Genomic DNA, 11680 nt, shown 5'->3' with positions numbered 1-11680 from the left:
AGCTCTGAACTACCAGTCAAGTTCAGAAACCAGATTACATAATTTGCAACACACTGTTTAGATTTTTTTTTAAAGGAAAATATTTATCAGTGATCAATTCTGAAGACTAGTGAAATATAATTTATAAAATGAGCAGTGAAGTGAATTAATAGAGAATATTATTCTAAAACACATTATCAAAGGGAGGCCTTGGGGTCAGGAATGTACTTACTATCTGATCAGAGGAAATGCGCAGTGACTTCCTGTAAGTGTGAGAGCTGGTGTGGTGCTGACCATCTCCTGGCTGCAGCCTTTCTTGACAGGATGCAGCACTCACCTCCTTGGACTCCTCATCACTGGATGAATCTTCTGCTTTAGGCCTAAATGCACACACATCAAATATTGTCACTTTAAAATCTACAGTAGGGGTTTTGAACTTTAAATTTCAATGTAGTTTTCAATCATTGAAATGTTGTGTATTGAAGGTCTACTCTAAGTTTTGTCGTACACTTGAATCAGACAAAAGATACACTTAAAAACTGTTATCACTTACGGCAAGACCAGCTTTTCCTGAGATATGGACGTTCCTTCCTCCACCAACTGAGACTCCTCCTTGGTTTCAAGCTTGGTTTCAGACTGTTAAAACAATCAATGATTCAGAAAAAAAAATGTAATTACTGTTCCAGTGGACAAGCCGTTAAAACAACTTTGACACTTTGGTTGATGTGTCCACACCTGCTTGATTGTACTGTCCGCTCTCTTCCGCCAAAACCACCAGCGGCCTGACTTTTTTGGCATCTTCTCCTTCATCCAAGCCTCCTCCGTGTCCTTGGATAAACACATTTGTTAATGAGCCAGTTGTAAATTTCAAAGGATTCTCAACTTCAGATTATACTGTATATTCAACAAGGACTTAAGTACCTTTGGTAAGTTCTTCTGAAATGCTTGTAGACTGAGAATCAGGGGCGCAGCCAGTGTCCAGTTATAGTATCTTTAAACAGAAAAGATGTCAGGAGACAAAAAATTGACCTTCCATGTCATTCCATGATACGTCAAACTCTCACTTACCTATTTCCTATTTTCACTACTAAGTTGGGATTATCTATAATGGCTGGGTTTTCAGCAAATTCGTGATAGGTAATGATATGCTCCATGAACTTTTCTGCAAACACAGAATTGGGAAAAATTAATCAATAGATAAGAGATGAAACAACTCATTGTGGATTAACCACGACTATCTTTGATCACCACGTAGGGACTTTCTGTTCTGCACAGAAGACAACTGGTATTACTGTATACCTTTGGATATTTCTGCATTTTCTGTGAGGCCTCCGCACAAAGAGAGGGTGACGTCAGGGAGGTCACTGGCTGAGTCGGAAAGACACTCCGTCCCACTGTCGGCTGCAGCACTGCCCACTGACTGAGGGGACTGTGAACCAGAGCATATCTCGGAGTCCATCCAATGCTTAGAGGCCACCTCTGTATCACTGAAACACACAGGGAAAAAATCAATAATTCAATCAAAAGAATTTCTCTGCAAGGCTGAGAACCACAGAAGAAATGTTTTGAAATTTTACCTCTTAGGGAAATATCTTGCAGCAACGTCAGGTTCAAGAACATTCAGATCATCTAGGTAGATATCTTCAGGACCCTGGTGCTGGCTTCTTTTTGGGACTCCTGCAACAAAAACAAAAATATTATAATTTGACTTTTATAAGGTCTAATTTGAAAAGATTCATAGTGACAAAGAGGTAAAACGTGCCTTTCTTTTTAGAAGGTGAATCACTCGGATGAGTGCATGGTGTGGAGTTGACTAGGTTTGGTGACAGGACATCCAGGGGTTCTGTGGGCGTTATTGGACTTATGGATGGTTCTGTACTGACCGATGAAAGAGGACTCACTGCTGTTACAGGTGTGAGAGGGGTTCGAGGCTCAGGTTTGACAATAGTACAAGCACTGGAGCCACGGTTTTGCTTTTCAGACTTTGTGTCTGCCTCCATGGCCTCAGAACTGAGAATAACACGGAAGTGAGTGGTCTCCGAGGGAGTGATGGTCACTGTTCTCAGTGGTTCTGGTTTCTCCTTTTTGATCAGAAAAAAAGATGCACCATCACCGTCCATATGCAGTGGGCAGGCATGGAAAAAACTGGGCTTCTGCATTGTGAAAGGACAAAATGACCCAGAACCACTTTTAACCACTCTAAACTGGAACTCAAATGAGCTTCCTCCGTTTTAAAACCAGACCAACTGCCACTGGTTACAGCACAGAAACTGTCTGTACTCGCTGAAGCTAAGAAGTGTTCCTAAACATGACAGAGCGAAACATGATTTTACTTCCTCTCAAATTTCACAGCAGACGACTAGTGAACCAAAAAGACAAATCAGGGACACACTGCACAATGGCTGAACATTCTAACCACCACATGACTTGGACTTGATGATGTTAAATAGAGACAATAATGGCTAACAAAGCAGTCATAGCAGTCACACACTCCAGCCACGTGCTGTTATTTGCACTCACAGCATTGTTTGCCTGGGCGACAGGCTGATAGCTATGGCAACAACTCACATATGGGGGGAAAAAGAACATGAAGCTGTTTACTGTAGATTCACACAACTAAATGGTTACAGCTGCTGCAAATGTTACTCACTGGGGTGGGAATGTGCAACTAATTAGGATGTTTGATTTCAACAAAACTATCTTGGATATTATCTGAAACACCAGTACTTCACCTGGCAGAGAAGTTTCATCTCATGTCTCAGACATAATTCATTTAAATTAATTCAAGAAACAAAAAAAAAAGAGAGAGAAAGAGGGAGAGAGAGAGAGAGAGACGTATTATCCATTATCCGCCTTGATGTTAGTTCCAAATGTTACAAAAAAAAATTACATTAAAAACAAGAGCAGCATTATTATTTCTAAGTGAACTTTGACCGTTAGGGTTGAGAGTTTCTTACGTTCTGTTGCTCAGATTCCTGGACAAAGAAGGCTTCTCCATTGTCACCAAGTTTCATGTGCAGTTCCACTGGCTCCCCCTTCACCTCAATGTCAATCTGAAAAAAAACATAGAGCACGACTTAAGTGTTTCATTTTACAACAGTAAAGTAGGGTTTATTATGAAAACATATATATAACTGAGTCAGATATTGTCTACTTAAAGTTCCAGAGTTTTTGAAAAACCTAAAGTGTATTGCTCCTCTGGGCTTGCGTTACACAGGACCTGCCAATTGAACAGGGCCATTCATAGAAGCAGGCAAACTCCCAGTGGACCCCAGCCATTCAGAAACTTGATCCCACACAAGCAAAAACCAGGTCACGTCTGGCAGAGACTCCACAGCAGACAGATTTGATTCAAGTACTGTGCCCCAGTCTCAGAATCTGAAACCAATTCATCATTATTAATTCTGAACCAATGCCCACCTGTGGGTTGACATGAAACACTGGTCATTTTAAAAAGCTGTTGTGCTCAATAAATGCAGAAATACCTCTGACTCTTGAAATTAAGGCTGCGTGTCCAGAGCAATAATTGATTTCTTAAAGTTTCTAAAAATAAGAACAGAAAATGATGCCAAATCCATCCGAGTATTTTTATAATCAAACAGTCTTGTTGCCAGCCAAGGGAAAAAAAAAATTTTTGCATGGCATTACCACAGATTTTCTTCAGTCGAGTTCATATTTTGTAACATCTTTCCAAACAGGAACACATGCATAACAGTTACAAAACAGCCCCCTTTGAGACCTCCATATTCATGTTACCTCCCCCTCCCACGCATTCAAGTTGTGGAGCTGTTGCTATAGAAACCGCTCCTTCATTCCTCCCCTCCAAAGGCATCAACATTCTGGGTAGGTGTTCCAACAGTGGCAATTCCCTGAGAACCATAATCCCCTGGCTTTATATTAGTGTTCATTAAAACAAGTAAATTAGGCCTCTGTATTTTAGAGGACATAATGTCTTAAAGACACAGGGTTAATTGACCATTAATCAACAGCTACCAAATGCCAGAGAAGATTTGAATGTGAGTACAGTCAAGAATAATCTCAATCATCTACATTCAACTCCCAGCAAGAATGCTGCGTTTCTGGATGAAACAGCGTATGTCGAACCTTAAAATGAATGCACTTCATCGCATGTTCCATTATTTCTCTATTCATTGCAAAAACACAGCACCATCATTTGTCTGACCACCTAGAGCAATCTGCAGCAAAACCAGACCATGGTCGTCATTTTATTTTTTAACACAAAGGCAACACAATGCAAAGAGAAGAAAGGCCGTCACTGAATGACCTGCACAAGGCCCCGGATTTAATAATGGAGTAGATCAGAGTTAACGGAACACCCGGGTGTATGCCAATTTTACAAGATCAGAAACAGCTTGAGAGATTCATATTAATACTGATTCATATTGCAATGGGAATGCAAATACCACTGATCTTGGTATTTTTACATCTTACAGAGCAAGCAAGCTAAAAATGTTGTAATTGATGTAACATTATTTTGTTAAATTTCACAGGCCTGTCCATATAAAACCGGTGGATTAGATGGGAGAAACATGTTAATTTTGATTACTTACTACTTTCTCTTTTGAACGCAGTACTCCCAGTTTTCCAAAGCGCACATGAAATGGGGAGCACTGGTATGTACCATCTCTCTGACGAACAACCACGACATCGATGCAGCCAGATAGTGTGGCCTGATTGATGCCTTTGTACAGTTCTTTGACGGTCACCAGCACTTGACCGGCCAGCTGGCCCACGTAGTTCATGGTGCCCACCTGTAGGAGGTAAAACAGACACTTAATTTGCAATGTTAAGGAAAGAAATCTAATTATAGAATTATCGTATTCACTCTTATTCACTTTCTGTTTTTTCTTTCATTTAATGCCTTCTCTTCAGGGCAGTTAAACAGAATGCTAAATATTTGCATCGCTGCCTTTCTCTCTGGGGCTGTCTTTGTGCCTTTCTCCTACTTGTCCTCTCCTGTCCTGTTGTGCCCTGTTGTCCCCTGACCCACATGTAACTAATGTTTTGCCAAAGTGCCACTGTAAGCGTCACTGGCCGTCATCCTGTAGAGCTGACACCGAACACCAGGGTTCAATCTGATGTACTAGACTGTTCAATCATTTGTGAACAGGGTCATGGGAGGCGAGGTATTTAATCATTAACTTGGAAAAATAATTCCAGATTATTTGCATCTGCTTTGAGTTTACACAGGGCTTGTAAACATGTTTTATGTTAGTTTATGAAACATGAACTCACAAATTTGCTTAAGGTTAGGCTGTAATGAGGCCAATGCAGAGGGAGAGAAATAACATTTCTTCGTTCCAGAACTTGCTTTTATGTACCTTCTTGCTTCGTACAAAGAGTAGCATGATAACTGTTAGAGAAGTCCCTAGGGCTGAAATACTAAATGTATATTGTAAGTACCAAGCAAATATTTCACAGAGGCAGGCACAAAAGGCAAATTGACAAAATGGTATGTTAAATGTGTAAAGATAAGATTTATAGATAAGATAAATAAAAATCGATCCCACTGAGATGCACAAATTTCATGATTACATAATGCTTTCACCTCAATCATAGTAATGTGCTAAGATAAATGTGTAGGAAATGTGCACTAATTGAAGAAATCCAGAGAACAAGATATATCTCAGAAAAATTGTATCACTCTATCACTGAGTAATATATCTCAGAAAAATTGTATCACTCTGAGTAAACCGGTACCACACTTCTGACTAAGTATTCCTGACATGGAAAGATTTCACAACAAGAACTAATGCATAGTCATGTGATGTAATATGTTACCAAATAGTCCTATTGTTCCCCTTGATTTACTCTAGTGACACGTTTTTGTTTAATAGGCTTGACCACAGAACTGACACAACACATCAGCAACCTTGCAGTGCAGAAACACATGTGTCATGGGATCTTTATCTTTCAATGCCACTGACTAAGAGACTTGTCAATTTGACTTACCAGGAACCAGGACAATCCCAAAGACGAGGACTCATCCTGTTCACTGTTGTCTGTGTTGTTTCCCAAGAACTCCACCCAACAACTTTGTCTTTTCATTATTAATTGTAAGGCATCAGCTATGACATTAGCCACCTCGGTAGACACCACTCGACCTCATGTATTTCTCCTTTGGATTATGGTAATGGCTTTCTTCCATCCTGTGCACAAACTCAAATACAGCCTACCTTTTACTGTTGAACTGACCTCTCCTGTATAGATTCTGATATTCTATTCCAGGGGTATAGCCAGGGGTAATTGTGCAACTCTGTTGTAAACCTTGTGATCCTCTGATATTTCTTTGCAGGGGATGTATGTGTTTTTTTTGTGCTTATCCAGTCAGATGCCAGAGGCCAGAGTCCAACCAATAGGATGAAACCTTTAAGGTGGCAGTGCACAGCTGATAAGAGGCCACTAATTTACGAGAAGAGCAACACTGTTTTTCCCTGATAAGAGCCCAAGCTCAGAGAAAAGACAGAGCAGTTCACTGCTGCATGACAACGTTATGCACTCAGTCACATGTCTGGTACAATTGTTGCTTCTGCTTGTTGTTGTGCATGTCTAATGGATGAGATAACAGCTGGCTCCAGCCAATGCAATTCAGTTCTGGGCACTGGAGTTCAACACGTTGGTCATTACTTGCACTTTGCACTTGAACTTTTCATAGCCTGGCCATGTGACCACAAATATTAATCAGTAAAAGTCCTAGAAAACAGTTGTTAATCTGAGAGATAATCTCTTCAGGGACTATTCTTCTCTAAGTATCATTAATAAAAGTAGACTTAATGGTGATTTAATCTTAAAGACACTTCAGAAACAGAGTGTGCGCTTACGGAAGTTCTTTTAGAGGAATGAAAATCTCTGCGGTTAAAATTATAACCACCCTTCTGTGAGCTTTTATTCCCAAGTGAATCTTAAGAAGTATGTTCTAACCGTCCATTCTGTTAAGCCTTTAGTAAACACCACTCAAAACAGACAAAACAACTGAAAATGGAGGTTGTTCTTCCATTCCTGTGTTGACATCTGCCATTATATATCTAGTTACTGTAGCTACTGTAACTACTGTTAATGTACTACTGAAAATTCATTATTGTCACACTGAGCCAAAATCAGATTAGCACCAGACTCCGTAAAAGACCACATGTGTGACTCATATGGTTTCACTTACTCTACCTACACAATTACAGCCTATATTTGACTTTGACGTGTTTGTTTGCATTGACTGAGCGACACCGAGTTGAGTCCTAAGGCCTGCTCTAGCCAATCAGACAACACTAGGCTCAGGTTACACTTATTTTTCCTGTGTTTCAAGTCTAAGGTTACATCAACTGAAACAGAAATGCACCTTCTTATTATGACTGTGAGACAAATCGTGACAATCATAACCAGAGAAAAACAGCCCGAGGTCAGATTTATTCAGCCTGGTCATGTTCACAATTACTGAACAATTCCAAAAGACAGAGGCTGCTGTTTGTTGTTGATAAAATAAAATGAAAAAAAAAAAAACTAAAACTAGAAAATGAAACTTGTGAATGTTGCATCAAGCAAGTTGGTGAACGTGACAGCTGTAGGTGAGAAACTGCGTAAATAAACTCTATGACAGGCCTTCATTTAGATTTTTAAATAGACTGTTTACCCAGGTGTCACAACAAGGGTCATTGACACTTTGGGGGGTCATAACCCGAGTTTGGGGTCAACTATAAAGGTGGGATAAACAATGTAAGCTATTCATTAGCATAAAATCCTCCCGTCTACCAACATGTAAACAACTGTTGTTTTTTTTATAATATCACTACTTTCTGGTTTGTTTGTTGGGGTGACAGGAGCAAGACAAGAAAACAACAAGAAAATAAAGCCAGAAGACGAATATAAATTGTATAACGAGTCTCTTTTTAAACAACGGACGCAAATATAAACGTAGCCTTTGCTGTTTTGGTTATAATTCAAATTTCAATGACTTAAAGCTCATACTGGGGGACAGTGAAACGTCAGTATGACAGTCCGCAGTCATCAAGAAATAACAATCAAATATTGTCATTAATGGTTTGTGCTAATAAATACATGTGGGTTTTTTTTATGTTTCTTGCGACTAAGATCGCATATATTGTGGCACGGGCAGCAGACAATTCAAAGATATACGCTATAATACAGTAACAGCGACCAGGCTACGGCCGGTCACTCCAGTCACTGTTAGCCCAGTGCTGCTTTACGTTACCGTTAGCTGCGAATGGTGTACGACAACAGCCGCTCGATCGCCGGTTTTAATGAAACGCGGAGACGCTCGTGGTTTCATTACGTGATCAGATCATTTCAAACACATCCACACCGTGTCCTATTTTGTTTAAACCATTCAGCAACTGCTCAAACACGTTAGCCAGGCTATAGCTAACATTAGCCGATGGTGGAAAATGTATATCACACGCAGAGCTGCTGGGGGTGTAAAAACAGCTGAACTCAGCCTGGTCAGTGTGTAATTACCTGGAGGTTACTTCAATGTGCAGCTACCAGTGATGAACAACAGTTCTCTTCAGTCGGTACCCATGTCTCTGGTCTGTGAAACTCCTCAGAAGCCTCCTCCTGACGTGTCCGTGGCTGGACCCCAGGTGCTGCCTGGTGAGGCTACGGTCTTAAGTTGACGGGAAGAGCCGCACAGTGACGGAGCCCTCGCATAGCTGACGTGACAGAGGTTAACTAAGGATGAACACTGACTGCTTCTGTCACTTCCGTAACTAAGTGCAGCCTAGATTAGAGCCAGAATTGAGCAAGACTATGCTGGATAAAACGACACTACAAAGAACATTAACTAAACTGTTTACAGGGGCGTATACGGCATACGACATAAGGGGCCCTAAGACAGGGGCACCCCCCCCCCACCCCCGAAAGATTTTTTTTTAATAAAAGAATTTAAAGGAAAACAAGGCAGTATTTTGTGCAATTGTCTTAGCAAATGCACTGTAAAATCAATCATTCCAAAGATGTATCATAATTTGAAATCAAAGCCAGGCCAGTTTCCTTACACTTAAACAAAATACTAAAAAATCGATAAAAAACAAAAACAAAAAGTGTATGGGTTCAACACATCACTATTATCTTTTAGCCACCATAACCAAATGATGTGCTGAATATACATTAGTCATTAAGCTGTGTTTTATTAATTCAATAAGCCCTCTGCAATTTTCAAATAACCAAAGCAACTGGCACCTATACTAATGAAAAGAAATAAGAAAATCTTCTCCAAAGCAGTTGCAGCTTTATTACCATAAAGATTATCTTGGAGAGAACACAGCCTCAAGTTTGACTTTTTTGTTAGCCACGTCACAGACCAAATGCTGCAGAGCAATTACGTGTACATCTCTTTTTAAATGCACCATAAACAAAACACTGCTTTCACTTTACACACAGTACTTTCTGACAGTTGCATAACAATCAAGTGACTTAGTTTTGAGCATCACTTCAACAAGAATGCTGGTCATTTGTGTGGTGCTTTACGCACGTTTCCTGGGCTTGAATGAACCAGTTTTGACAGTCACATGTGTGTTGTCACACTCATTCTACACGTCAACCGGGTTTACCGGCTCCACCTCTTCTACAACATGTGGTTATAATGATGGCTGATAATTGTAGAGTGTAAACAGCACAGCTCTGTAACAAAATGAAAGTAAATGTTAAACATAATTATAGTTATACTAACGACATAGCTTTGCTGACAAGAAAATGTGACATCTGCTAAGGACTTTATGAGCTACATCTTTACATTTATTACTTTTTGAACATACACACGCCTTGGCATAATGATTTTATTTGACAGTGCAAAGATTAACTGACTTTCATACTGACTTTCATACAGTAAAACAGAAAGTAGTATCTTGCTTCTGCTGAGCTTCATGCTTTTTTTTAAAACAAAGGTCAGTGACATCGTCTATCATTCATATAGTAAATGCAAATACAAGTGGCAGAAACAAACGGAAGACATTTCAAGCAACTACTAGCGAACAATTATTACCCACATTTATTGTTTCCTTCCTCACAAGCGACGGACAAAGCTCTTTAGTCCAGCACATGAAATAGGGACGGGGGAAGTAGCTGTATTCCTGACTTATTTGGCTGCTTTGGTGCTCCGGCGTTGGGCCGGGGTGAAATGCTTTGAATATTGCCCACTTGTGAATTACATTTTTTTCTTCTTTCTCTATCAATAAACACTATCCTTTAGTCCTTCTTATCTTCCTTGTTCTCCTCATCTTCAGGGTTGTACACACTGACTGTGAACTCTCCAGCTTCTGTGCCATACTTGTTCTTGACCAGGAGGGCGTATTTACCAGAGTCCGCTCTGGTGACAGCAGAAATAGTGATGCTGGCAAACTTGCCATGTTCAAACTTGAGTTTGTAGCGCTCGTCAGTCACCAGCTCCTTCTCATTCTTTGTCCAGGACACCTCAGGTAAGGGATCACCCCAGACATTGCCAGTCAGGTTCAGGGACTTAAGAGAAATGAATAACAAAAGCTTTAGCTTTAGAAGAAATATAGTGCTTCAAGAAAATGATAATGACACGATGAGGCATTTAAAGCTAATTAAACTGAAAAATACTTAAATTTATTAAACCTACCTTGCCCTCCTGGATTGCAACCACGTCTGGTAATCCTCCAATAACACGAGCGCGGTCTAAATAAGAAATAACAGAAGATGAGGTGATCATGAGAAGCTGTTTACTGACAACAAGACAATCACTTGACTCTTACTGTAATGTCAGTGATAATTAACCTTATTTGTTTATTGTAATCATAAAATACAAACTTGCCTTTTATTTTTTCTAAAAGGCAAGTGAACTCTGTAAAGAACAACACTAAATGGGTTTTCATTACAAATTCTCAGCCCCTTTTCCCATCTTTATACATATTCAAGGGTTGGAAGACAAACTAGAAGGCTATAAATTTGTAATTTTGGGCTAAAAACTTTATCTAAAATCTATTTTTACCAAGTTCACCAGGGTTCATCGTGACAGCTAACAGACCCCCATTTGAAAGATTCAGCAGTTCTTATGTAGCTTCTGTCTTTTGGATAATGTATCACTTCCTACAGCATTGTTTTTTGGAAGAAAGAGCAGATTAAATATTAACTTACTTCTCTCTGCAATTGCTGCTGCCCTATAAAAAGGAAGACACACATTGTCAACAATAATTTCTACAACACAGGCAGATGAGGACAGTTTTTTTCCCTCACGATATGAAGAACAATGACAGGAACTGGATGCTGAGTGCTGACAGAGTGGACTGAAACTATTTAAGGCATTCTGGAACTATTTGTCAGACACAAACATCCTCCTCAGACAGAAATAAAGGATTGCACAACACGTTGCGTGTTGCGTCAAGGGTGTTTGTTTACTTACTTCAGCCTTTGGAATTCTTCAAATGCCTCGTCCCATGCTGCATTGAAAAAGTTATAGAAAAAAAAGCTTTTAGTAATGGCTCCTCATCTGAAACATTGTCATTTACACTTGAATTATTGTCGTACCCTGGCCACACAGCTCAAAGACTCTCTTCACGCCGTCCTTGCCATCGAAGATGTCCATGGTGTATTTGCCTTTGTCCTTCTCAGTGGGCTCATTGATGTTGAGCCACAGCCGATCTCCAGTGACCCCAGACTTGACTCTCTCTGAGGCCGCCATTTTAGCATCTCTGATGTGGAAATAAGGAGT

At 40.0% G+C, this 11680-nt stretch overlaps 2 protein-coding genes across 9 annotated transcripts in view; both read right to left on the bottom strand.

The window, feature by feature from the left end:
• The window catches only part of lpin2 (lipin 2), a 21141-nt gene extending 12362 nt beyond the window's left edge, over window positions 1-8779 (bottom strand). Inside the window, exons 1-3 of one of the 5 annotated variants that reach the window (XM_017042523.2) lie at window positions 5953-6590; window positions 4551-4751; window positions 2937-3032 (exon numbers count right to left, since the gene is read on the bottom strand). In XM_017042523.2, the coding sequence (XP_016898012.2) occupies window positions 2937-3032; window positions 4551-4751; window positions 5953-6048 (393 nt within the window). In that variant the 5' untranslated portion in view covers window positions 6049-6590. Of the gene's footprint in view, window positions 1-2936; window positions 3033-4550; window positions 4752-4835; window positions 5636-5952; window positions 6591-8466 lie in introns of those variants that run through there. The other 4 variants (XM_017042522.2, XM_025066035.1, XM_025066036.1 and 1 more) reach the window with 4 other exon arrangements.
• A 439-nt stretch (window positions 8780-9218) lies between these two features.
• The window catches only part of myom1a (myomesin 1a (skelemin)), a 17072-nt gene continuing 14610 nt past the window's right edge, over window positions 9219-11680 (bottom strand). For 3 of the 4 annotated variants that reach the window (XM_008334494.3, XM_008334493.3, XM_008334491.3), the window contains exons 33-37: window positions 11497-11660; window positions 11372-11408; window positions 11107-11129; window positions 10592-10647; window positions 9219-10464 (exon numbers count right to left, since the gene is read on the bottom strand). In XM_008334494.3, coding sequence (XP_008332716.1) covers window positions 10195-10464; window positions 10592-10647; window positions 11107-11129; window positions 11372-11408; window positions 11497-11660 — 550 coding nt within the window. In that variant the 3' untranslated portion in view covers window positions 9219-10194. The remainder of the gene's footprint in view (window positions 10465-10591; window positions 10648-11106; window positions 11130-11371; window positions 11409-11496; window positions 11661-11680) is intronic. The other variant, XM_025052441.1, reaches the window with a different exon arrangement.

This window comes from Cynoglossus semilaevis, chromosome 20 (assembly GCF_000523025.1).
Source record: "Cynoglossus semilaevis isolate Cse_v1.0 chromosome 20, Cse_v1.0, whole genome shotgun sequence".
Lineage (NCBI taxonomy): Eukaryota > Metazoa > Chordata > Actinopteri > Pleuronectiformes > Cynoglossidae > Cynoglossus > Cynoglossus semilaevis.
The sequence above is the reverse complement of the archived record's forward strand: the minus strand, read 5'-3'. Positions and strand labels throughout refer to the sequence as shown.